At 40.6% G+C, this 23,472-nt stretch overlaps 3 protein-coding genes across 7 annotated transcripts; 2 read left to right on the top strand and 1 right to left on the bottom strand.

Annotated features, from left to right (window-relative positions):
- Positions 1 to 1,058: 1,058 nt before the first annotated feature.
- Positions 1,059 to 5,442, top strand: ikzf5 (IKAROS family zinc finger 5). The gene is made up of 4 exons (XM_069144522.1): positions 1,059 to 1,539; positions 1,681 to 1,848; positions 2,265 to 2,438; positions 2,519 to 5,442. Exons 2-4 carry the CDS (start codon positions 1,716 to 1,718, stop codon positions 3,481 to 3,483), a joined length of 1,272 nt encoding a protein of 423 aa, XP_069000623.1. The 5' UTR covers positions 1,059 to 1,539; positions 1,681 to 1,715; the 3' UTR covers positions 3,484 to 5,442.
- A 118-nt stretch (positions 5,443 to 5,560) lies between these two features.
- Positions 5,561 to 16,331, bottom strand: cuzd1.2 (CUB and zona pellucida-like domains 1, tandem duplicate 2). 4 transcript variants are annotated; one of them, XM_069144518.1, is made up of 25 exons: positions 16,267 to 16,331; positions 15,973 to 16,026; positions 14,836 to 14,980; positions 14,525 to 14,721; positions 14,291 to 14,383; positions 13,571 to 13,609; positions 13,365 to 13,463; positions 12,636 to 12,680; positions 12,458 to 12,556; positions 11,760 to 11,804; positions 11,582 to 11,680; positions 10,855 to 10,899; positions 10,677 to 10,775; positions 9,988 to 10,023; positions 9,810 to 9,908; positions 9,081 to 9,125; positions 8,903 to 9,001; positions 8,784 to 8,819; positions 8,566 to 8,710; positions 8,165 to 8,370; positions 7,593 to 7,765; positions 7,243 to 7,473; positions 7,004 to 7,164; positions 5,881 to 6,125; positions 5,561 to 5,741 (listed from the first exon to the last, which is right to left on the bottom strand). In XM_069144518.1, the coding sequence occupies exons 1-25, from the start codon at positions 16,316 to 16,318 to the stop codon at positions 5,695 to 5,697; spliced, it is 2,634 nt and encodes an 877-aa protein (XP_069000619.1). In that variant the 5' UTR covers positions 16,319 to 16,331; the 3' UTR covers positions 5,561 to 5,694. The 4 variants fall into 4 exon arrangements, with proteins under 4 accessions (XP_069000619.1, XP_069000620.1, XP_069000621.1 ...); XM_069144519.1 differs by lacking the exons at positions 9,988 to 10,023; positions 10,677 to 10,775; XM_069144520.1 differs by lacking the exons at positions 11,760 to 11,804; positions 12,458 to 12,556.
- Positions 16,332 to 18,829: 2,498 nt separating this feature from the next.
- On the top strand, positions 18,830 to 23,175 carry agt (angiotensinogen). 2 transcript variants are annotated; one of them, XM_069144515.1, is made up of 7 exons: positions 18,830 to 18,918; positions 20,265 to 20,715; positions 20,851 to 21,217; positions 21,494 to 21,618; positions 21,790 to 21,938; positions 22,272 to 22,428; positions 22,520 to 23,175. In XM_069144515.1, exons 2-7 carry the CDS (start codon positions 20,308 to 20,310, stop codon positions 22,694 to 22,696), a joined length of 1,383 nt encoding a protein of 460 aa, XP_069000616.1. In that variant the 5' UTR covers positions 18,830 to 18,918; positions 20,265 to 20,307; the 3' UTR covers positions 22,697 to 23,175. The 2 variants fall into 2 exon arrangements, with proteins under 2 accessions (XP_069000616.1, XP_069000617.1); XM_069144516.1 differs by having other exon boundaries at positions 18,872 to 18,918; positions 20,286 to 20,715.
- Positions 23,176 to 23,472: the final 297 nt, after the last annotated feature.

Below are 23,472 nucleotides of genomic sequence, written 5' to 3'. Positions count from 1 at the left end.
ATCGGTAAATTATTGATCGTGATAAAACATGAATGAGTCAATAGCTTTTGATAGTATTGCAATTGTTGTGCCTCATTTGCCACTTGAGCATAATGGCAGCCTGAACATCTGAAAGTGTGTCACCGCACGGATGTGAATGGACAGGCTATCAGTTAACTTCATTAGCTGTTGGCATGAGATGGGTGCTTCAAACCTGCGTCTGAATTTTTTATTTATTTATTTATTTTGGTTGTTTTTTTTTTTTTTAATTACTTTGCTTAGAGTACAAAGTGCTTTGTTTAAAATAAATACGGGCGGTTTCAATACTCGTACAATTTGAGACAAATTAGGAAACAATGACAATATTATTTCTAAATGACTAATTTGGGCTTGAGAGGGTAAAAAAAAAAAACACATTTGTATGTTCTTTCAGGTGTAAGTTTGAACAGTTAAATGGTGAAATATGAACCCATTAGTAGCACCTCACTGGTTGGACTTTAAAAGTTTGTTTTAAATTTTAATGCTTAGACCACGCTGGGAAAAAAAAAAAAAAAAAAAAAAAAAAGCATAGGCCTACTACAACATGATTTTGAAAGCTGATATAATTGTCGTCTTCGTCCAAGGTGACTTGTGGAAAAGTTTGTTTGTAGGCCGAAATGTTTGGAAAGCGCTGCTTCACACACTTATTATGAAAACACGAGTTTAAAATGATTAACCGACCACCTTTGTCGTCTGACAGTAAGTCATAAACCGCAGTAGCGTGTGTTTGTAAAAAAAAAAACATTATTTATGATAAACTTTCTTACCTCATCCTCTGTAGTCCGTTGGGCGTTGTCGACCGCCAAAAACTGATAATTTCTCTTTTTAGACACAATAAACAGCAAGCGGGGCGCTGTCCATCCATATTCTGCTTTGCAAACATTTGTCATTGAAGACTTATTGGTTTTATACAACGTGCGAAGTTGCACTACTTTTTTTTTTAATTATTATTTTGGACTCAAGTTACTACTACCAGCGCGACAGCTGGCTGGTGGGAACCTTCCTTCGCGGGCACATCAGAGTCGTCGGACGGGTTTTTATCAGCGCACACGCAGTGAACTTTAACCCCCTTATAACAGGTTTTTTTTTTTTTATTGTTTTGATTTAGCAGGTTCGCTTTTCGCGTGAAGTGTTTATCGAAGAAAAGAAAATCCCGTAAGGTCGTAGCGGTCTAAAAGGTTTAATCAAACGTAAATCATGACGGCGTCGACATAAACCCGGCGTTGCCGTCGACAAAAAAAAAAAAGATGCTTTCTCTTAAGATGAGCTAAAAAAATTAAAAAAAAAAAAACGTTTAGCTGTGCGGGCTAACGCGGCGCAACGTAGCTTTGACAACAACATGACGGTGAAGAGGAGCGGCGTGTAGCGGCGACCGATCAGACCGTCGGGGTCGCGCCGATTTCCTGCTCAAGTCGCCGGGTTATCCCGTCTTTGTGTCTGGATTATCCAACAAACGGCATTTCAGACCAAAAACCAGGGGTTGCGTTTAATCGGCAAATTTTTTTTTTTTCCTTCGAGAAGGTTGGTGTGAATCTTTGAAGAAAAAAAAACCCAGTTTACTCTGAGTGATACTGACTTTTTTTTCTTTTTTTTTTTCCTAAAAACTGCTTGGTTGCATGTGTGCCTTAACATTTTCTTTTTTTAAATACGTCTCTTTTATAGTGTTGGGACATTTGCAGCACTACCAGTTTCTTTCAATGGGGGAGGAGAAGCCGGACACGCTGGACTTTGTGAAGGATTTCCAGGAGTATCTGAGCCAGCAGACTCAACATGTCAACATGATATCAGGCTCCGTCAGCGGCGTCAAGGAGGCGGACGAGCTGCCGGCAGGTCAGCGCTTATTTTGTCATTTAATGTTTTGTTTTTTTGTTTTTTTTAAAAACCCACTACGAGTAGATTTTTGGCTTCCGGTTGACGTTGCAGTTTTGATAGTTTCTGTTATCCACTTTATCGTTTGAGTGTTGCAGAGTAATGAGCCGTCGTCATCCTCGTCAATATCCTTCTGGGATTCATTTTATTTTATTTTTTTATTTTTCAAATCGTTGGCTTTTTTTTTTTTTTTTTTTTTTTTTGGAAATAACAATTTAAAAACTGCTGTCCTGTCACAGTACGAATCTCGAAATAAGACATCGCTGCAGAATCCGCCACCGTTTCCCTAAATAGCAAAGTGGAACCAGAGTTTGTGTTTTGTGTCGTTTTGTGTTTTTTTTTTTAACAAATCCCGTCAAATGTTCCCCGTAACGCAGACTGCAGTCAGAACGGACTGGATCACCCCTCGGTGGACATGTCGCTGGAGGACAGCTCGGGGATCTTGGTGGATGGTTTTGAGAGGACCTACGACGGCAAGCTCAAGTGCCGCTACTGCAACTACGCCACCCGAGGCACAGCACGACTTATTGAGCACATCCGAATTCACACGGGTAAGTGTTGATATATTTCATCTTCAGGGCATACCACTGACCAGATTGTTTTGTTAAGGCTGCTTTGCTCATTCAAACAGGAGAGAAACCTCATCGCTGCCACCTCTGCCCGTTTGCGTCCGCCTACGAACGCCACCTGGAGGCCCACATGCGATCGCACACGGGCGAGAAGCCGTACAAGTGTGAGCTGTGCTCGTTCCGCTGCAGCGATCGCAGCAACTTGTCACACCATCGCCGCAGACGCCACAAACTCCTGCCGATGAAAGGTGCTCGCTCACTTTCCCACAAGAAGATGCTGAGTGTTTTACAGAAAAAAGCCAGCTCGCTGGGGTATGGTCGCCGGCTCCTCATCAACTTCAGCCCCCCCTCGATGGTGGTGCACAAGGCTGACAACGTGAACGACTTCTCCCACGAGCTGCCCCACTTGCGTCAGGAAACCTACGACGCTCAGAGTCGAGCAGTCGAGGACGGGCTCGCCGCAAATCAAAATCACCATCACCATGATATGGTAATGGATAACCCTCTGAACCAGTTGTCCACCCTGGCTGGCCAGCTGGCCAGCCTCCCTTCAGAGTCTCAGGCCCAGACTCGACCTCCCATGTCCCCGGGAGCAGAGTCTATCGTCGATGAGAAGCCCTTCCTCATCCAGCAGCCGCACCCTGCCACAGCTCCCGTGGCTGTCACAGCCAGCATGGTTCATGCTTCTTCCTCTTCTCCAATCACCCCGGAGCCCCGGGCTCCCCCTCACATCAATTGCAGTCCCGGAGGGGGACCCTGCAGCGAGCACAGCGGGCGCACCAGCACCCCGAGTATCTCCAACAGCCAACCGAGCACACCGGCCCCGGGCCTGTCTGCCCCACACCAGGACCCCCACATGCTGCATCACTGCCAGCACTGTGACATCTACTTCCCTGACAACATCCTCTACACCATCCACATGGGCTGCCACGGCTACGAGAACCCATTCCAGTGCAACATCTGTGGCCACAAGTGCAAGAGCAAGTACGACTTTGCCTGCCACTTTGCACGCGGGCAGCACAAGTAATGGACGAATGAGGAAACTTTGAAAGAACTCTTAACGGACAGCTTTGTTCTTTTAATTCCATAGTAATTTTATTTATTGGTCTTTCCCTTGGCCTTTATGTAGCCTAGTTTTTGAAAGTTGCACTTAACACAGGAAAGTGTCAACTCTCAGATGGTTTCATTTTGTATAATTACAGGTGCCCATTCAAGTGTATTATAAAGGGGCGATCGGTGTTTTCGACAGGTTGAGAATTTATTTGTGGTGGTGGAGTCGCATACGTACACTGTCAAAAATCAGGAACACAATTCCCGTACTTGGACTAACTGATAAATATTTTAAAGACAGTGGGTTAGCAAATTTCCAACACCGGTTTGGTTTAAAAAGAAAAACATTGCTGTAAAAGGGACTGCGGGTCTGTTGGATCTTCCCTTAAGCACACAAATTTAACTTATTGGCAAAACTTTCCAATGTCTTTCAGATGGAATACTATTCTATACTATGTAAAGCTGCTGAAATGCACTCCTTTGGCGATTTTATTCGACACGGACAAAACGTAGTTGTGTTCCTTTCCAGTGAGGCGATAACCTCGCGCTATGGGGCAGATTGCATATTTAGAGGAAAAACCGCACACGTGCAGTGTTTTTATTGACTGAAATCCCCCTAAAAACAGCGTCGCCTCATGGAGGAAGAATATTTTTTACTGTAGCTCACCTGTGCCTGCCAATGTTAGTTAAAGGGCGGAGGGCCTACTTACTCTCAACAGCACGTCCCCTTCGAAAAATAAAAAAAAAATACAAATAACCTGTTTTTCTGCGGGGAAAATGTGAGTGGTCCACACAAATGAATTCTCAGCACTCCTGGAGCTCTTATCGAACGACTGCTCTGATGATGCTAACTCAGGAGTGAAACTGTTGGCCTTGAGTGATCTTTCTTAAGCCTTGTTGAAATCATTTCAGTGCTTGGTGCATTATAACTCGATACAACGTAACATGATTTCTTTGCAGTGCCTGACATAGTCAATTTCTTGTGTGTCCAAGATAGAGAGGACTGTTACTTTGAAGACTAATAGATATTACTACAATACATTCTTCTTACTATAACAGATAGACCCAGGACCTTTGGGAAAAGTTTGCCCCTTGTAGTTTTCTATAGTAGCCATGATTTTCTTTTTTTTTCTTTTTTTTGTGCTAAAATTCTGTTCCATGAATGCTGCTAACTTTGGAATCAATGCCAGCTGTACTATGTAGATGGCATCCACAGTGAAACCTGGCCAAACTTTGTATCAGTGGTTTTTGGTCAGCCAGCTAAGTTGTTGAACTCGACTTGTTCTGAAGTTCCTTCAGTGCCCTTCCTTGACCACTATCATGGTACTCACTTTGTTTAAAGAGTTTAGCGTGTCCTTTTAATTCCACCATGTTACATTCTGATCTTTGAATATTATATGAAGCCACTTTGATATCCAGTATCTCCGTGTTTAGGACAGAATCACCTTGTCTTGTGTCTCATGTGAACACTTTCAGAATTGCCACGTAGCACCGGGGTTGCCAAGTTTTAGCCTTTAATATAATACGAACTTCGTCATATGGATCCCAGTGCTTTTCTGAATATTTACTGAGTATTGTATTCTGAATGGTTGAATAGATGTTCAGTGTCAAAAAAAAAAAGCTAAATCGTGTTGCAATACGACTGCTACTTTAGCAAGATTGTCCTGTGTCTAGAGTGCTGTTGTCTGTTGCTTAGCAACATGTGTGGAGAACATAGTTACTGTTGTTAGGACCACTTCCTTGTTACCATACGTACCAGTAATGGGGACATCCAGTAATGACTGCCTTATGTTCTCTTAGTGTGTCGTAGGTTCATAGGTTTCGGTGAATGTTAAAGCCTTTCGGCGATCACTCTCTCCCTCTGGGGAGACAAATCATTTTATTGTGAGATGGATTAATCTAACTAATTTATAAGTAAAGTGTTTTCTAACTGAAATGCATTTTGTCTTCTGTTTTAATTCTTCAGCAGCCTTTTTTTTTTTTTTTTTTTTTATGGGATGTTAATATTTCATGCTCATTTAAGAGTTTGACATCATGAAGTACACAAACACAGATTGTCTTTTGATGATGCTTTTTAATTGGGTAATGTGATAAAGAGGAAATAAATGGTGAGTATAATTCAGTGTTAAAGTGCAAAGAATTGAAAGAGCTCTCAAAGTTGATTGGAGCAGGTCACTGCAGTATCAAGTTAAGCCTTGTTCTGCTGGTCAGTCTCCTCTTCCTTTTTTTCAGGGTCTGGCAAAAAGAAATATGAAAATAAGTTGTCTTGAGTTCATGATCATTTTTCTTTCTTCTATCCTAAATATTTTACAACACTATTGGGAAAAAAAAAAAAAAAAAAAAAAAAAAAAAACGGGTACAAATGCATACAGACCTTTGAGTCGAATGGGACCCACAAGTAGAGTTTCGCTGTCACGTCGCGACCCCAGGTCTCTGGCGATTCGTTTGGTGCAGCCACGACGGCAGCGTGAATTGTATTCAGAGGCTGGGCATATCAGGACCTTGCACTGGATGTACACCGACTCTGTGGCCCGCAGGAACTTGAAGGCCTTGAATCTGAAACGGGCATAGGCGCGGGTGCCGCTAACATAGGCCCAGTAGGTGTTATCTACGGAACATCTAAAAGTGAAGTAGAGCGAATGTTACTGGGGGGGAAAAAAAACAGGTATTTTAAAAGTTTTTTTTTTTTTTTTAAGCGGTCGTATCACAAGCAATTTGGGAACCATTGGTTAATCTTAAACGCTGATATTTATGAACTCATTTATGCAGCCCGGTATCACGCCAAAGTGTGTAACACCCCCCCCCCCCCCCCGGTTGACTAGGGCACACCATGTCAGTGTCACGTTTTGCCTCGCTTACATGTGAAAAGTGCACGCGTGCACAACTGTATAACTGTTCATAACCAAACACAGGACATTTACCTGGGAGCCTTCTCTTTGAGTCCTTAAGAAAGCAAAGGTAAATGTAAATTTCATTCAAGTAATGTGTGACAATTATTGACATAATTTAACTTATTTAACTTACATAGCATACTTTCAATAATTTAGATAAAATGACCTATTTCAACCCAAACTAAACCTAAGGCACTTCTCTTTGCATGCCGAGGCGAGGCAAGTTATGATGCTGACGCAGCGTCCTAGTGGACTGAGAGGTGTATTACACGCTTTGGCGTGATACCAGGTTGCATCATGTGTTTTATGAAAAGTCTTTATCTGTATTGTTTATAGCTATATTTGCTTCTGAAATGTAGTGGACTGGAAGTATAGTGTCGGAAAAATGGAAATAGTATATGTGAAGTACAAGTACTTTAAATTAGTATTTTTTTAGTAAATGTACTTGGCCACTTTGCCCCACTGATGTTTGGTGATATTCACTAGAAGTTTCAGCGATACCAATCCCCTTGTTCTTATTTACAAAACGGTAAAAAGCCAGTACTTGTTAGTTACTTCATTACACTGCCAGGTGGAGTAATAAATCAAGGTACACTCTCGTCTCACCCGTTGCGGACCAAGTAGTATGGTCTGGTCGTGAAATCAAAGGCCGAAGGTGAGGCCACGCAGGTGTCAAGAAAGATGACCAGGGAGCTGTTACCCTTCCTCAGGTCCACTTGGATGTACAGGTTCTGGTTGAGGTCTACTTCATAAGGAACTTCAGTCACCTGAAAGTGTGAAAGCAAGGCATCAGCATCGTGTGTAGGAATTTCCTCCACAGTCACCCCTCAAGTACCCAAACGCACCTTATAGTAGAAGCTGCTGGACGTGTAGAAAGCCATGCTGGTGTTGAATCTGCCGGTGCCCATGATGCTGCTGCTATCAGAGTGATTGACATGATACAAAATCTGGGACACAGAGTCCTGCTCCATTCGACAGCTGACGTTCAGCTTTAAGTGAGGCTGGCGTGTGATCTCATCGGAGATGGAGGCGTAGGCACGGAGACTGTTGGTGTACACCACTCGGCCATTGTCAAACTGTTCAAAGTAGAAGATATTGAAAAATTAAAAATCTGCATGTATGTATTTATCACAGCGATTTGTGGGAGAAATGCTGTATATTGTTAATATTTTCCATAAGGTGATGAGTTGTCTACCTGTCTGACGTTGCCGCAAGTGTTAATGGGGAAACTGAAGACCACCTGGTAACTGGAAACCCGGGGTCGGCAGTGCGGGTCGTTCAGGTACAGATTGTGGCCGTCGTAGCCCAGAGAGTTCAGGTAACTCCTCGCAATCACAATGTTCATGTCTGAAGAGCAGTCCACTCGACCTAACGTAGGAAGGTGTTTACAAGGTAATCACAAATGTTCAAATTTTTTGTCACTCCAGCTGTTTAGTTGGTCCACCACTTTATTCCCAAATAATTCCACCCAGAGGTTCGTGGTTCTCAGAGGAAGAAACCAACAGATTTGAGATCCTCTGACTTCCCATGTACTGCCACTATGACATTCACTATTATATGGATAGCCATGAAAATTGGTACAGATATTCATGTCCCCCTCTAGATGAACTGTAGAAACTATAGTGGTCTTCTAGCTTTTAATCAATCATGGAATCGAAAGAGGCTTATTAAAAAAGTAATGGTTAAAATCAAAGAAGAGACTAAAAAATATCCTGCCTGTTTTACTTTCATATGAACTAAATCAGTCCACAATCATTCTAATTGTACCGTCACTCGGTTGCAGAGTGCTCTTGAACTCTGCGTTGAACCCTCGGCCGACCACAGAACCATCAGTCCGGAAAAGCACGGTCATGTAGTTGGAAGAGGATTTGAAAGAGCTCAGACTGTTGTTGCAAGCTTTGCCCAAATATCTCGAACCAACAGACGGCCCATCATAGACTGCAATGTAGTCACAGGAGCAGCAGTTCTCCAGCCTGTTTTTAAAAAGATCATAAAAGCCATAAATTATTATAACGGCCGACTTATTGAAACAAAAGTTGAAAAATCACAACCGATTTAGAGAGCTTAATTCTATTTTATTTTGCCCCAGTCTATGTAATTTCCTTCATCACTTAATAACCCACTTGTAAATCACATAATGATGCTCATTTTTAAGGTTCTTCACTCACTGCAGGAATGTCAATGCTAGGTAGATTCTTTGGTCGTACGCAGATCGGATCTGCCAGACACAGTAGGCGTTGTTGTGGTAGTAGCCGGGGTGGTTGGGGCTGGAGAAGGTCCCCGAGCCAAACAGAGAGCCTCCACATGGCCTTTCTGCAGGTGAATAACATGTCATTGCAATGAACTATAATTGCAGGGAGCTAATTTTGCACAGTGAGAATCTTACCTGTCGGTGTCACGTCTGTTGTGGAGTAGCAGTAGGCTGTTTGAAAAAAAAAGTTTCAGAATTACTTTTATGACATCTGCGATCAAGGGGCGTTGAGATTTGCATGACGTGACACTCACAGTAGTAGTCATGACAACAGTTGCCGTAGTATTGACAAGAGCTTCTGCAGGAGCAGCTTCCCATGTGTCCGCCGCAGTTGTAACGACATGAGGGTTCAGCTGAAAAACACAGGAATCATTTCAGTAAGCTGCACTGCAGTTTATTCACATATACTCCAGGCTGTTGATGTGTTCATACCTGTGGTGGGGTCGACAGTTGTCTCAGTGGTTGACTGGCACTCAGCTAAAACAAGAGAAAAATCAGGACAAATATTTCACATTTTCTTTATGTGTAAAACACATCTTCTGACACGCCTGCTGTTTATTCCTCTGCCACAACTTTTCGACATTAGAAAATGTTGAGAGGCTGCGTTCAATAATTTTGATGAACTTTCCGAAACAGACAGTCCATCATTCACACCTACTTTGAGCAGTGATTGACTGCTCTTTCTATTTCCGTCTCTTGTCATGTGAACAACGTCTGAAAATGTGAAGCGTTATCCCCAAATTTAAAACAATATTGCATCTCCCTCCTCTTTAAATGCCATCTTCTCACTCTGCCGACAACACGTCGTGAGTTAGTTTTTTCCGGCACAACCCAACCTCGACACTTCTAGACAGAAAAATCTCTGTTTAGACAAAGTTTGGCATTAAATTGATGAAAATACACTTCCTTTCAAATTATTAAACATTTTCTCCTTGATTTATAACCCTTTGGTTTAGTTCTGCCCCAATTTCCTGTTTCAACAGGAAATACTTTTCCTGTGAGTTTTAAATCCTCTGATAACCACAAGATTTAGATTATTACGCTGTTTATGAGTGAACCAAGTTATATACTGACAGCACCTTACTCAATTCACTGGCATCGCAATCTGTGATCAGAGTGTGCAGGGCTTCTCCACCGAGCTTTGAGTGACAGAATACTCACAGTAGTAGTCATGACAACAGTTGCCGTAGTATTGACAAGAGCTTGTGCAGGAGCAGCTTCCCATGTATCTGTCGCAGTTGTAACGACATGATGGTCCAGCTGAAAAACACAGGAATCATTTCAGTAAGCTGCACTGCAGTTTATTCACATATACTCCAGGCTGTTGATGTTTTCATACCTGTGGTGGGGTCGACAGTGGTTGACTGGCACTGAGCTAAAACAAGAGAAAAATCATTACAAATATTTCACATTTTCTTTACGTGTAAAACACATCTTCTGACACGCCTGCTGTTTATTCCTCTGCCACAACTTTTCGACATTAGAAAATGTTCAATAATTTGGATGAACTTTCCGAAACAGACAGTCCATCATTCACACCCACTTTGAGCAGTGATTGACTGCTCTTTCTATTTCCGTCTCTTGTCATGTGAACAACGTCTGAAAATGTGAAGCGTTATCCCCAAATTTAAAACAATATTGCATCTCCCTCCTCTTTAAATGCCATCTTCTCACTCTGCCGACAACACGTCGTGAGTTAGTTTTTTCTGGCACAACCCAACCTCAACACTTCTAGACAGAAAAATCTCTGTTTAGACAAAGTTTGGCATTAAATTGATGAAAATACACTTCCTTTCAAATTATTAAACATTTTCTCCTTGATTTATAACCCTTTGGTTTAGTTCTGCCCCAACTCACATTTCCTGTGAGTTTTAAATCCTCTGATAACCACAAGATTTAGATTATTACGCTGTTTATGAGTGAACCAAGTTATATACTGACAGCACCTTACTCAATTCACTGGCATCACAATCTGTGATCAGAGTGTGCAGGGCTTCTCCACCGAGCTTTGAGTGACAGAATACTCACAGTAGTAGTCATGACAACAGTTGCCGTAGTATTGACAAGAGCTTCTGCAGGAGCAGCTTCCCATGTGTCCGCCGCAGTTGTAACGACATGAGGGTCCAGCTGAAAAACACAGGAATCATTTCAGTAAGCTGCACTGCAATTTATTTACATATACTCCAGGCTGTTGATGTTTTCATACCTGTGGTGGGGTCGACAGTTGTCTCAGTGGTTGACTGGCACTCAGCTAAAACAAGAGAAAAATCATGACAAATATTTCACATTTTCTTTGTGTAAAACACATCTTCTGACATGCATGCTGTTTATTCCTCTGCCACAACTTTTCGACATGAGAAAATGTTGAGAGGCTGCGTTCAATAATTTTGATGAACTTTCCGAAACTGACAGTCCATCATTCACACCTACTTTGAGCAGTGATTGACTGCTCTTTCTATTTCCGTCTCTTGTCATGTGAACAACGTCTGAAAATGTGAAGCGTTATCCCCAAATTTAAAACAATATTGCATCTCCCTCCTCTTTAAATGCCATCTTCTCACTCTGCCGACAACACGTCGTGAGTTAGTTTTTTCCGGCACAACCCAACCTCGACACTTCTAGACAGAAAAATCTCTGTTTAGACAAAGTTTGGCATTAAATTGATGAAAATACACTTCCTTTCAAATTATTAAACATTTTCTCCTTGATTTATAACCCTTTGGTTTAGTTCTGCCCCAATTTCCTGTTTCAACAGGAAATACTTTTCCTGTGAGTTTTAAATCCTCTGATAACCACAAGATTTAGATTATTACGCTGTTTATGAGTGAACCAAGTTATATACTGACAGCACCTTACTCAATTCACTGGCATCGCAATCTGTGATCAGAGTGTGCAGGGCTTCTCCACCGAGCTTTGAGTGACAGAATACTCACAGTAGTAGTCATGACAACAGTTGCCGTAGTATTGACAAGAGCTTGTGCAGGAGCAGCTTCCCATGTGTCCGCCGCAGTTGTAACGACATGAGGGTCCAGCTGAAAAACACAGGAATCATTTCAGTAAGCTGCACTGCAGTTTATTCACATATACTCCAGGCTGTTGATGTGTTCATACCTGCGGTGGGGTCGACAGTTGTCTCAGTGGTTGACTGGCACTCAGCTAAAACAAGAGAAAAATCAGGACAAATATTTCACATTTTCTTTATGTGTAAAACACATCTTCTGACACGCCTGCTGTTTATTCCTCTGCCACAACTTTTCGACATTAGAAAATGTTCAATAATTTTGATGAACTTTCCGAAACAGACAGTCCATCATTCACACCTACTTTGAGCAGTGATTGACTGCTCTTTCTATTTCCGTCTCTTGTCATGTGAACAACGTCTGAAAATGTGAAGCGTTATCCCCAAATTTAAAACAATATTGCATCTCCCTCCTCTTTAAATGCCATCTTCTCACTCTGCCGACAACACGTCGTGAGTTAGTTTTTTCTGGCACAACCCAACCTCAACACTTCTAGACAGAAAAATCTCTGTTTAGACAAAGTTTGGCATTAAATTGATGAAAATACACTTCCTTTCAAATTATTAAACATTTTCTCCTTGATTTATAACCCTTTGGTTTAGTTCTGCCCCAACTCACATTTCCTGTGAGTTTTAAATCCTCTGATAACCACAAGATCTAGATTATTACGCTGTTTATGAGTGAACCAAGTTATATACTGACAGCACCTTACTCAATTCACTGGCATCACAATCTGTGATCAGAGTGTGCAGGGCTTCTCCACCGAGCTTTGAGTGACAGAATACTCACAGTAGTAGTCATGACAACATTCGCCATAGTATTGACAAGAGCTTCTGCAGGAGCAGCTTCCCATGTGTCTGTCGCAGTTGTAACGACATGAGGGTCCAGCTGAAAAACACAGGAATCATTTCAGTAAGCTGCACTGCAGTTTATTCACATATACTCCAGGCTGTTGATGTTTTCATACCTGTGGTGGGGTCGACAGTTGTCTCAGTGGTTGACTGGCACTCAGCTAAAACAAGAGAAAAATCAGGACAAATATTTCACATTTTCTTTATGTGTAAAACACATCTTCTGACACACCTGCTGTTTATTCCTCTGCCACAACTTTTCGACATGAGAAAATGTTGAGAGGCTGCGTTCAATAATTTTGATGAACTTTCCAAAACTGACAGTCCATCATTCACACCCACTTTGAGCAGTGATTGACTGCTCTTTCTATTTCCGTCTCTTGTCATGTGAACAACGTCTCAAAATGTGAAGCGTTATCCCCAAATTTAAAACAATATTGCATCTCCCTCCTCTTTAAATGCCATCTTCTCACTCTGCCGACAACACGTCGTGAGTTAGTTTTTTCCGGCATAACCCAACCTCGACACTTCTAGACAGAAAAATCTCTGTTTAGACAAAGTTTGGCATTAAATTGATGAAAATACACTTCCTTTCAAATTATTAAACATTTTCTCCTTGATTTATAACCCTTTGGTTTAGTTCTGCCCCAATTTCCTGTTTCAACAGGAAATACATTTCCTGTGAGTTTTAAATCCTCTGATAACCACAAGATTTAGATTATTACGCTGTTTATGAGTGAACCAAGTTATATACTGACAGCACCTTACTCAATTCACTGGCATCACAATCTGTGATCAGAGTGTGCAGGGCTTCTCCACCGAGCTTTGAGTGACAGAATACTCACAGTAGTAGTCATGACAACAGTTGCCGTAGTATTGACAAGAGCTTGTGCAGGAGCAGCTTCCCATGTGTCCGCCGCAGTTGTAACGACATGATGGCTGAGCTGGGAGACACAGGTTGATGTTGACATTAGACTTGCAGGCCACCATTAGATATCAAATACTTCAAGGTAAATAAGTTACAACTTGATTTTTTTTTTTTTTTATATACCTGTGGTGTCAGGGCTTGCAGTAGTTGATGGGCAGTAAACTGTTGGACAGAAAGAGAGGAATAAAAAGGTAATTTCATACTGCAAAATAAATGATGGCACACCTGCTATTTATTTTGCAGTCTTAAACAAAAAGAGACAATGTTATGTGTCATTCTCAGCGCAGCTTTACACTGGAAATTGGACAATATGTTCTCATATATTACATTATTGTAAGCATAGATACATCGACACATAAAAAGAACTTTGCTGTTGTACTTGGTGATGGTAGAGCTAGTTTCAACTCATTTATCTACATTTATGTAATTTAGTCAAGAGGTTTCCAGACCTGCTTTAGAGATCAGGCACCCTCCAAGGGGTCACCTTATAAATCTGAGTAGTCATGAGATAATGAATGGGTAAGGAAAGAAGCAAACAACAAACTCAGGTGCACAAATTGGTTTTCAGATTATTTTTTTTTTCTTTATGTTTTCCATTTTTGTTTTTTAAGCCAAAAAGGTTGGGAACCACTCATTTAATCCTCAACAAGGATTGTATTTCATAAAACAGGTAGATGTGTTTTTTTTTTTTTTTAATCTAAAATCTTAATCTATAAAGTAATAATAGTTAGAATATTATTTCCCTCTGAAATGTGGAGTAGACATACACTCTATCATAAAATAGAAATTCTCAAATAAAGTACAAGTCCCTTAAAATTGTACTTAAGAAAAGCATTTGTTTACCATTATAGTCTGGACAACAGTTCCCGAAGTATCCACATCTTGAAGAACAGGAGCAGTTTCCAACCTGGTAGCCGCAGTTGTACTTGCAGGAACCTCCATTTCAGATGAAAACACAAAACATTTTTCATCTCTGACATCTCAGGATCTAGTCTGATGTTGACAGTAAACTCCTAGATGTCATTGAATTGGGAACACTGGACACTTTGTAAAATGATCTGAACTAGAGGGACTTACCCACAACTCTGAAGTCAGCACGAAATCCTGACAGGCTAACAGAACTATCACTCCTGAAGCGCACAGTTAAATAGCTACTGGTGGAGTGGAAAGTGGCGGCGTTTGTGCCACACACCTTCCCCAGAAGCCTGCTGTCAATAGTGCTGCCATCATAAATGTCAATTCTATCAAAGCCACATGTTGGGTGATTCTCAATGCTACACATGCAAGCACAAAACAAGAACACAATTAAAGCTACAGATAATACAGAAAACGTAGTTAATGATCATACATGCAAACACACACATTACATATGCAGATTATTTGCTTACCTTACATTAGAGAACTCCAGCTCAACAATGGGACTGTCTGCTCTGATGTACCATGTACAGTCTGTATACTCTGGGTACATATTTGGATAGTTGGGACTGTAAAAAGTGCCACTGAAGCCAAACAGGTAGCCTCCACAGCGTACAGCTGAAGAAACATATGGTCGTGAAAATTTGAAAAATACAAAACAGAAAGAATGGAAAAACAACAAATGAATGACAAAATCAATACTGATAAGACGAAGTACTGATGAAAGTAATCATACAAGTAAAAAACAACAACGTTGGCCTGAGTAATAAATGTATTTAAATAACGTGTGATACAAAGAATTTAAACGAATATCAGGGACAAACTATGTTTGCTAAGATTGCAAAAAATGTAAAGGCTCACACATGGACTGCTGATTATAAATAGGAAAATTATTTTCGGGTGGAGCACAGCTATCTGATTGTAATTGCTAACCTTCAGCACTGTATAGTAACATATATTTAAACCCAGACATATGAGCTAATATTATGCTTCTTATTTTCACAACACTTATTTGTTGTTTACCTGCAGGACCTGTTACGCAATCTGTGTGAGACACATTAGAAATTGATAGATTGAAAACAAAATAGCTGCCCCCTCGCTCTGGAACTCCCTCCCCAAACACATCCAAGACTGCACTTATCTGGCCACATTCAAATCCCAACTGAAAACCTACCTTTTTAAAGCTGCTTTTAATGTTTGATTCGTGTTGTTTTTACTGTCATCAGCGGATTTTAATGTGACTGTTGTGTGATTTATATTTATATTGTGATCTATTTCATTATTTTAACCTGTAAAGTTTCTTTGAGTTTCCTGAAAAGCGCAATGAAAATAAAAAGTATTATTATTGTTATTATTAAAGGTGGACACACAGACTGATATTTCACTCATAGACGGGCATCAAGACATTCTGAGACCAAAATCAAAGACACATTGGTTATCCAGATAATCCTTTCACATTTATGTTTACTTAATGGCTCTGATTTAACTGTTGGCTAAAAATAATTTTAAAAGCATCAAGCCATTCAGATAGAGACAGCATAAAGCAAACAACACAGACAATAAGAACTAAACTAAAATTACATTATCTATTTTGGTGGTTGTGTTTGTACCTGGAGAGTCTGATGTTGAATTCATTGCCTCAGTTGTCATGTAGCGATCAGCACCTGATGGATAGGGAGACAAACATGAGAAAAACACAAAGTACCTAAGTGACGGTGTCAGAACAAGCCCAAAACAAAACTGTCATGACGACAAAAACTCATTTACTGAATCTTTCTAACTGCTCAGTACTCCATCTCAGCTTACTGCTGATCACCGCATGAAAAATACAAATGCAAGACTGATGTTTGAATGTGAAAGAGACACACACACACTAACATACACATACAAATTGAGGACAATACCTTGGACTCCATGTGTGGCGAGCACACCGCAAAGAAACAACAGAGTCCACATGATGTATTCGTTCACCTTCCAACCTGCTTCAGGTGCTGAACATCTCAGCTTATATACGCAGCCTGGAGTTTGTTATAGCACCTATAAAGTTACTTATTTCACCAAATGTCAAGGTGATAGATTACTCTGTTATCACTGTTCATGAGAAACACACTCATGGTTAACCATAAAAAATAAAACACAAACATTGTTCCCCTCCGCTTCAGGATGTGCTTTAAGATATTTGCTTAAGCTAGACAGGAGAACTTCATGAGAGTGTTGGGAAATTTGCAAATGAGCCGGCAATAAAATATACACTGATGATTGTATGTCTGATAAATTAATGTTGGCTGAGCATTCATTGAACCATTGAACCACTGAACCAGCGGTACACTTTTGGACTAAATTTGTGAACATTACAACTTTCAAATTAATGGAGAAATTATAATGGTGCTGCTTTTTCAGCTGATGTGAAAACCTAGAAAAAAAAAAAATTCACCATAGAAAAGTATGTAATTGTCCTGTTAGCCTGCACACATAGGCAACCTTATAAATCTAATTATTTTAATGATAAAAAGCTGAAAAGTCACATATTAGATATTGGATATACAAGAAAAAAAATGTGTGTTTCCGATAATCACATTTCTTAACAAATAATATTATAAATATTCACAGTCTAATAACATAATTTTATACATTGTATTTTGTACAATTGTAGCTATGCCAGTGGTTAGCGATGGCTGTGAATGTGTTTTTTTGGCCAGTGCACCACAGTTCAGACTGAAATATATTTAATATAGTAAAGTATTAAACTATTGGGTGGTCAATGAAATTTTGTGCAGACGTTCAGGTCGGGTCAAAGTTTATTGTATCCAAGACAAAGCAAAAGTTAGCATACTACGGAAACAATGACATGAAAACCATTATACCTGCTAACATTAGCTTGTTAACATGCAATGTATACTGTTTGTATTTTGTGTATTTGCAGCTCTATATATTCTTCAGTTATTATTGATTAATGGATTATTATTAGCAATACTGAGTAATAGTACATCTAGGATAGTCGGTTTTATCGTCACAACTTTGAAAATCAAACCTAATCACTGTAAAAAAAAAAGATCCCTCCTCCCCATAAAATAGGGATATTGGACAATATATTATTATATAAATCACGTTTACTTTACATATTTATATCAGTACATCCAATACAGCAATGTTATTTACTGGTGTCAATAGTGTGTTAGATCTCAAAAGTAAAAAATGCTCACATTTCACAAATGGACTGAAAGGAATAAGGCTGCTCTTTAAAATGTATGTTTCTAAAATAGTTGTTTGTAACTCTCCACGCAGCCATTAACAAACTAAAATCTCTATCAAAATAAAGTGATAAGACACCAAAGAAGATTCACAAAGGTTGCTGTCATACATTAATTGCTGTCAGCATTAAATAGAGTGAAAAATGAAATAAAGTTTTACTTTTACTTTATTGACTCATCACTTCCCATCATTAGATATTTTTTCCTGCAACAATATTTGTAAAAGATAAAACCAGGACTGTAAAACACTGGACATGATGATGTTTCTCTTTCTGGTGAGAAAATCTAGTTGACCCTGCCCTGTTGAATCAGGTGTGGGTGTGAAGGATTTTCCGCAATCCACAGCCCGGATGTCACCTTTAGTAAATATGCTCCACATAGCTTTATAAAGAACTATTTGAACATTTGAACAGTGTCTGCTCTTTTCCCAGGACATGTTTTTATCATTTTAAATCAAATTGAAAAGATCTTAAAGACTCATTCAGATAGAGAATTGTATTTATTCTTAATTCTGTAGGATTAGTATCTCAGTTAAAGGGCTTCAATGAACATTACTGTAAATGTATGATAAATGATAAAGTTACAGTAATGGCATGAAGTGAATAATGAAAATAATATAACAGACTCATCCATCCCCTATGGATTATATCAGAAAATGCAAACCTGGAGAAAGTGAAGCAGTTCGTAGAGATGAAAACAGGATAACAATAAAACAATAACAATCTCATTATCTGGCCAATTTGTGACACTTTTTTTATTTTCTCTATTTTTTTTCCTTACATATATTCTGTGACGTGAATTTGGTTTGATGCTGATTTGAGACATGTTTACTTAATTGACCTCTAGGTTGAGCAAAATTAGAAAGAACATGCGCAATTAATCCAGAGCACTCCCCCCACCCCCTTCACAAATAAACATCCCCACAATATGGTGACATTTCAGTGAGTCACACTGCAAAGAAGGAAAACACAAACGAGCCTGGTTGTGCCCCTGCTTCCCCACTCCTACTCTGTGGAGCTTTCCCTTTCACCCATTTCATCATGTGCTTTTGCATCATCCTCCTATGAAGTCAACATGCAGAGGGACATTGGGTGGTCCTTTTCTCCTCTCTGTCAGACCTATTTTTTCTATAGCAGCAGCTCGTCAGTACAAAGCTTGGCTGTGAGTGACGGCAGCAGAGCCCCCGACTCAATGCTGCTTTGAGTTAATCAGTAACCAGAGTGGGAGAGCCACTGCCGGCCCGGCTGGGTTAAAGTAAGGGAGCAGAGGAGCCAAGACCTCACTCAGCTGCAGCAGACACAACCGGTAAGAACTAATTCTGACTTTTATCGCCGTGATTGCCTTTTGATGATGCAGTGCAGTTAATTATCAGAGATGAGGGGAAATGTAATTCTGGTTTCGAGTCCTATAATGAGGACTCATATTTATTATTTTATTCTTCGATACTAAAAAATAATGTTCTAAATGTCTGCAAAAAAGGTATGCAAAAAAGCTTTGACCAGCTTTTAATTTGTAGTTAGGTTTAATTCAAAGGTTATCTACTTAAATAGCGCTGCTAATTTCTACCAATAGAATTATTATGGACCAGATTGTACACAAAATCTACTCCATGTTCTGGAACTTGATAAAAAAAAACATCGGCAATCATGAAACAGCCATGTTATTTACCTCTTGAGTTCTCAGATACACAAGTAGCGTGCAAGAACATTGTAGTGTACTGATTTTTTTTTTTTTTTTTTTATTGATTAGGGACCAAGGCCATGTCCTGTGGTACATGTCCACATAGAGGAAAATTTTGTGTTTACACACCTCATCCAAGAGTCCATCAGTCCACATTTCTGCATGTTCACGTCAAAGGATAAAGTCCTATTTTTGCCTAAGGGCACCAACTAAAGCTGTTCCCCCCACAGACATCTATATTGATCCTTCAAAATATCAGTGAAAGTTTCAGTTTAGTTTAGACAACAAACTGCTGTACGTGCATGCGAAAGTTTGTTGTGAGACTTATTTTCATTCACTCATTCCGTGGTTCGCTATTACATAAAAATACAAGTATCGTATTTTCCAATCATTTTTCAGAGTGAACCATTTTGACTTGAAATATGGTGACAAGTTGAGCATGTAAATTTGTTTGAGCACACTCAGTTTGTGTCATAAGTCTGAAGGCAGCTGGATCCAAGTAATCTATATTTAAATGAGAACTCCATCTTATCTTAGTCGGTGAACACAGACAAACACACACACACACACACACACACACACACACACACACACACACACACACACACACACACACACACACACACACACACACACACACACACACACACAGAGAGAGAGAGAGAGAGAGAGAGAGAGACACGTAGATGTGTCTTCATTATCTATGCGACCTCTTTCGCAGAGGGTAATGCCTGTTCGCATTCACTGACCAGCAGGAGAGAAAACACACAAAGAGTAATCTATCAATCACTGACATGCGGCTCTCTGTCCAATGTTCCTGCCAGCCAATCCTGTCAGAGACACAGAACCAGATTCAGCCAGATTTGTGACCAAAGCCGTTTTAATAGTCGTGTAAGATTCATAGCCGACTCGGTGCTCAAACTTAAACTAAGAGTATCTGTCACCCCCTCCCCCATTCCCCCCCGTCACAGGGAATTTGTTTTGTTTTTAAGGTAACTACCAACTAAAGGTAAAATGCAGAGACCTCTTCTAGTCCTCCTACTATGCTGCTGCCTCTCAGGAAGCCAAGCCAACCGCGTCTACGTTCACCCCTTCCATCTTTTTGCTGCCGAGAATGTCAGCTGTGAGACCCTGCAGACGCAGACGGCCAAGCCTCTGGAGACACTTGCCGTGGCCCCACTTGATATTCAAGTCTTGACACCGGACGGCAGGGACCCGTCAAAACTGGACGCACAGAAGCAGAACATCACAGAGAGGACGGTGGTCCTGGCAGAGCTGCTGAACACTCTGGGTCTGAGGATGTACCAGTCTCTCAGCAGCAAGCAGCAAAGCACCAACACCTTGCTCTCTCCAGTCAACACCTACGGATCCCTTGTCACCTTCTACCTGGGAGCCTCCAAGAAGACAGCAAACTCATTCCAGGTCTGTGCTTTGAATTTACTCTCACGAATGGGTTTGAGGTGAGCAGAACCTGCTGACCCCTCACTATCCCAACAATGTCTTGCGCTTTCAGTCCACAGAGAAGTAAACTTTCTTAAATCACTGCTTTCCTTCCAGTGCCTGCTTGGCCTGAAGCGTGGTAGCGACAGAGAGGACTGCGTGTCCTTGGTGGACGGACACAAGGTTCTCAAGACCCTGCAGGGCATTAACTCTCTGGTGGACGACGGACCCAAAGATGAGATCACTACCCAGGTCTGGACCTTCACTCGCCAGGATGCTCAGCTGTCCGAGGACTTTATTCAAGGCACACAGGACTTCTCAGACACGTCGTTCATCCGAGGCGTGGACTTGTCTGAACTTCAGGAGACAGAGCAGCTGGTGAACAGCTTCGTGGAGAAGACATCCGACGGGAAGGTGAAGAACATCTTCAAAGATCTGAACTCCAGCAGTGACCTTCTCTTCCTCTCCTCCTTCAACTTTCAAGGTCGGTCTCTCTCTCTCTCTCTCTCTCTCTCGAGTTGATAACGTAGAGTCCAGCATTGCAGGCTATTTTAGGAGTGCAGTGTAAACAACAGAGACAATATTTAGACTTCACATTGCCAAGATACAGTCTGAAAGTACCAGTCAAACCCTTTCAGTTGACTTGCATTGACACAGATTCTTGCAAACTGAAATCTTATAAATACCAATCCTTAGAGTCCCATTAACTACTGCTCCACTCTGCGGTACCTGACTGTGGTCTTTGGTTGTGTCTGTTTAGGCAACTGGAGGACAGCCTTCCAGCCAGAAAAGACCTCCCTGCAAGAGTTTCATGTGGATGAAACAACCACAGTAATGGTTCCACTGATGACCCACACGGGTCACTACCACTACCTGAATGATAAGGTAAATTTGACGTTTTATGCTGATTTGTTGGCTCCTTTGTGTATCTGTGTTAACCTCATATTCAGAGCAGTAATGTATGAAACAAATGTGAACAACAGGCAGGTGGATTGAGCTTGTTAAAATAGTTATGTCGTCACTCATCTGTAATATTTTTGTTTCGTTATGTTTAAGGTGCGGCGGTGCACCGTTGTGAAGCTGTCCCTGAGCAAACGGTCCTACATGTTGCTGGTGCTGCCTCATGAAGGGGCCAACCTCAATGACATAGAGTCCAAGCTGCGCACTGACGTCTTGACCGGCTGGCACCAGAACCTCCAAGAAGGGTGAGCATTGTCCTTTTTAAAACACTAAATCCCCATCTCGTATCACCTTTGACTGCTGCTGCCGTTATTATATTATAACAGACATGAAGCCTGAAGAATCTTTTGTCTGCTTTTAGCCCAAACTCATAGACTTTGAGCTGAAGTGTCATTTTATTGGCTTAAAAAGCAGGCCAGTTAAAAGACCATAGTTACTGTCTATCAGCTCCCCAGTCATTAAATCAATCAAAGGCAAATGAGGCTATTGATAATTAGGGAGAAACAGAGTCAGGTACAATCCCATTTGAGTTCACAAACTTTTGATTTTAAAATTAAAAATGTGTTCTTTCCTTCCAGTCTGTTGGAGCTCTCACTCCCGAAGTTCTCCATGTCCTCTATGAATGATCTGCGGGACCTGCTGGCCAAAATGGATCCGATACTCGAGGCCCAGCTGCTGGGCTCACAGGCCGAGTTCAGCCAGCTCAGCAACGCCAAACCCTTCACTATAGATAAGGTTAATGAGATGAGGTGTTAGCTTGTCATAATGTTAAAACCACTCAATGTGCATGTGTGAGTCATTAACGGATCTCTATGTCTCCTCTCAGGTCATCAACGAGGTGCTGTTTGAGATGTCAGAGGAAGGAGCAGAACCTCAGGACAAGAAACAGGAAGCAGGCGTCCCTCTAAAACTGTCCATCAACAGACCTTTCTTCTTCTCTGTTATAGAGGGAGATTCTAACTCCATCTTCATGCTGGGAAAGATCATCAATCCTGCACTCTAGAGATATATAGCACGTACAACAAACAGAAACCTCTGACATGAAAAATGTCCAACATATTCGGCCCACGTTTCTGCAGGGGATGAAATCAAGTCATTCCGCAGACTTCTTATTTAGATCATACGTTGTTTTTCTTCTGAAGTAATGGCCACACACAGCACATGAGAAATGAAGCACAACCTCGCTCTGTGTTAAAGTTATCTTTCACCACCTAGATGATGGCTCTACAAAAGCTCCTGTTTCAGTATTTATAAAAAACAAAAAACATGTTACTTCAAGCTGAATTGTTTTCAAAGCAGCCTGTTCAAATTTTAATTTTTTTTTTTTTTTCTGTGAAATTTATTATAGCAGAGTTCTGTACATTATTTTTTTCGGTAGAGTAGGTACAGTAACCACAAGAACACGTTGCATATTGTAACTAAGAGTTTATTTTTGTTTTGTTATGATTTGTGACTGCTGAAATAAAACATTTTGTTTCCAAATATGGCAAAAAAATTTAACCGTTTTTGATTTCTGATAAAGTTACGATTGTCTTTCATGTGATTATTTCAGTGATTAAAATGAGACTTGTATCAATAGTCATCCAGTCAAGTCAAGACATAAGACAAATATTCCTGGGAATCATCAAAGCTAGCCAAAACATAACGTTTCACTTTCCTAGATAATCACATATTTCTCATCTTACCTTTCAGTACCTTACAGTGTATTCTATGCATAAAAAGAATAGTAAATACTGTACATTAGAAATAACTCAGTCCTTCTCTCACAATCCTGATAAC

The sequence above is a fragment of the Embiotoca jacksoni genome, unplaced genomic scaffold, assembly GCF_022577435.1.
Source record: "Embiotoca jacksoni isolate LCO1_2020_lvr unplaced genomic scaffold, fEmbJac1.0.p SCAF_12, whole genome shotgun sequence".
NCBI lineage: Eukaryota > Metazoa > Chordata > Actinopteri > Embiotocidae > Embiotoca > Embiotoca jacksoni.
The sequence above is the reverse complement of the archived record's forward strand: the minus strand, read 5'-3'. Positions and strand labels throughout refer to the sequence as shown.

Bases quoted from the DNA above. Each gene is read 5' to 3' on its own strand.
- ikzf5 (XM_069144522.1), top strand. From the start codon at position 1,716: ATGGGGGAGGAGAAGCCGGACACGCTGGACTTTGTGAAGGATTTCCAG. The intron at 1,849-2,264 runs GTCAGCGCTTAT...CCCGTAACGCAG, and splicing joins GGCGGACGAGCTGCCGGCAG to ACTGCAGTCAGAACGGACTG. The intron at 2,439-2,518 runs GTAAGTGTTGAT...TCATTCAAACAG, and splicing joins GCACATCCGAATTCACACGG to GAGAGAAACCTCATCGCTGC.
- cuzd1.2 (XM_069144518.1), bottom strand. From the start codon at position 16,318: ATGTGGACTCTGTTGTTTCTTTGCGGTGTGCTCGCCACACATGGAGTC. The intron at 13,610-14,290 runs GTAAACAAATGC...TCTGTCCAACAG, and splicing joins CTGTTGTCCAGACTATAATG to TTTACTGCCCATCAACTACT. The intron at 7,165-7,242 runs GTGCGTTTGGGT...TCACACTTTCAG, and splicing joins CCAGCAGCTTCTACTATAAG to GTGACTGAAGTTCCTTATGA.
- agt (XM_069144515.1), top strand. From the start codon at position 20,308: ATGCAGAGACCTCTTCTAGTCCTCCTACTATGCTGCTGCCTCTCAGGA. The intron at 20,716-20,850 runs GTCTGTGCTTTG...CTTTCCTTCCAG, and splicing joins AGACAGCAAACTCATTCCAG to TGCCTGCTTGGCCTGAAGCG. The intron at 21,939-22,271 runs GTGAGCATTGTC...CTTTCCTTCCAG, and splicing joins CACCAGAACCTCCAAGAAGG to TCTGTTGGAGCTCTCACTCC.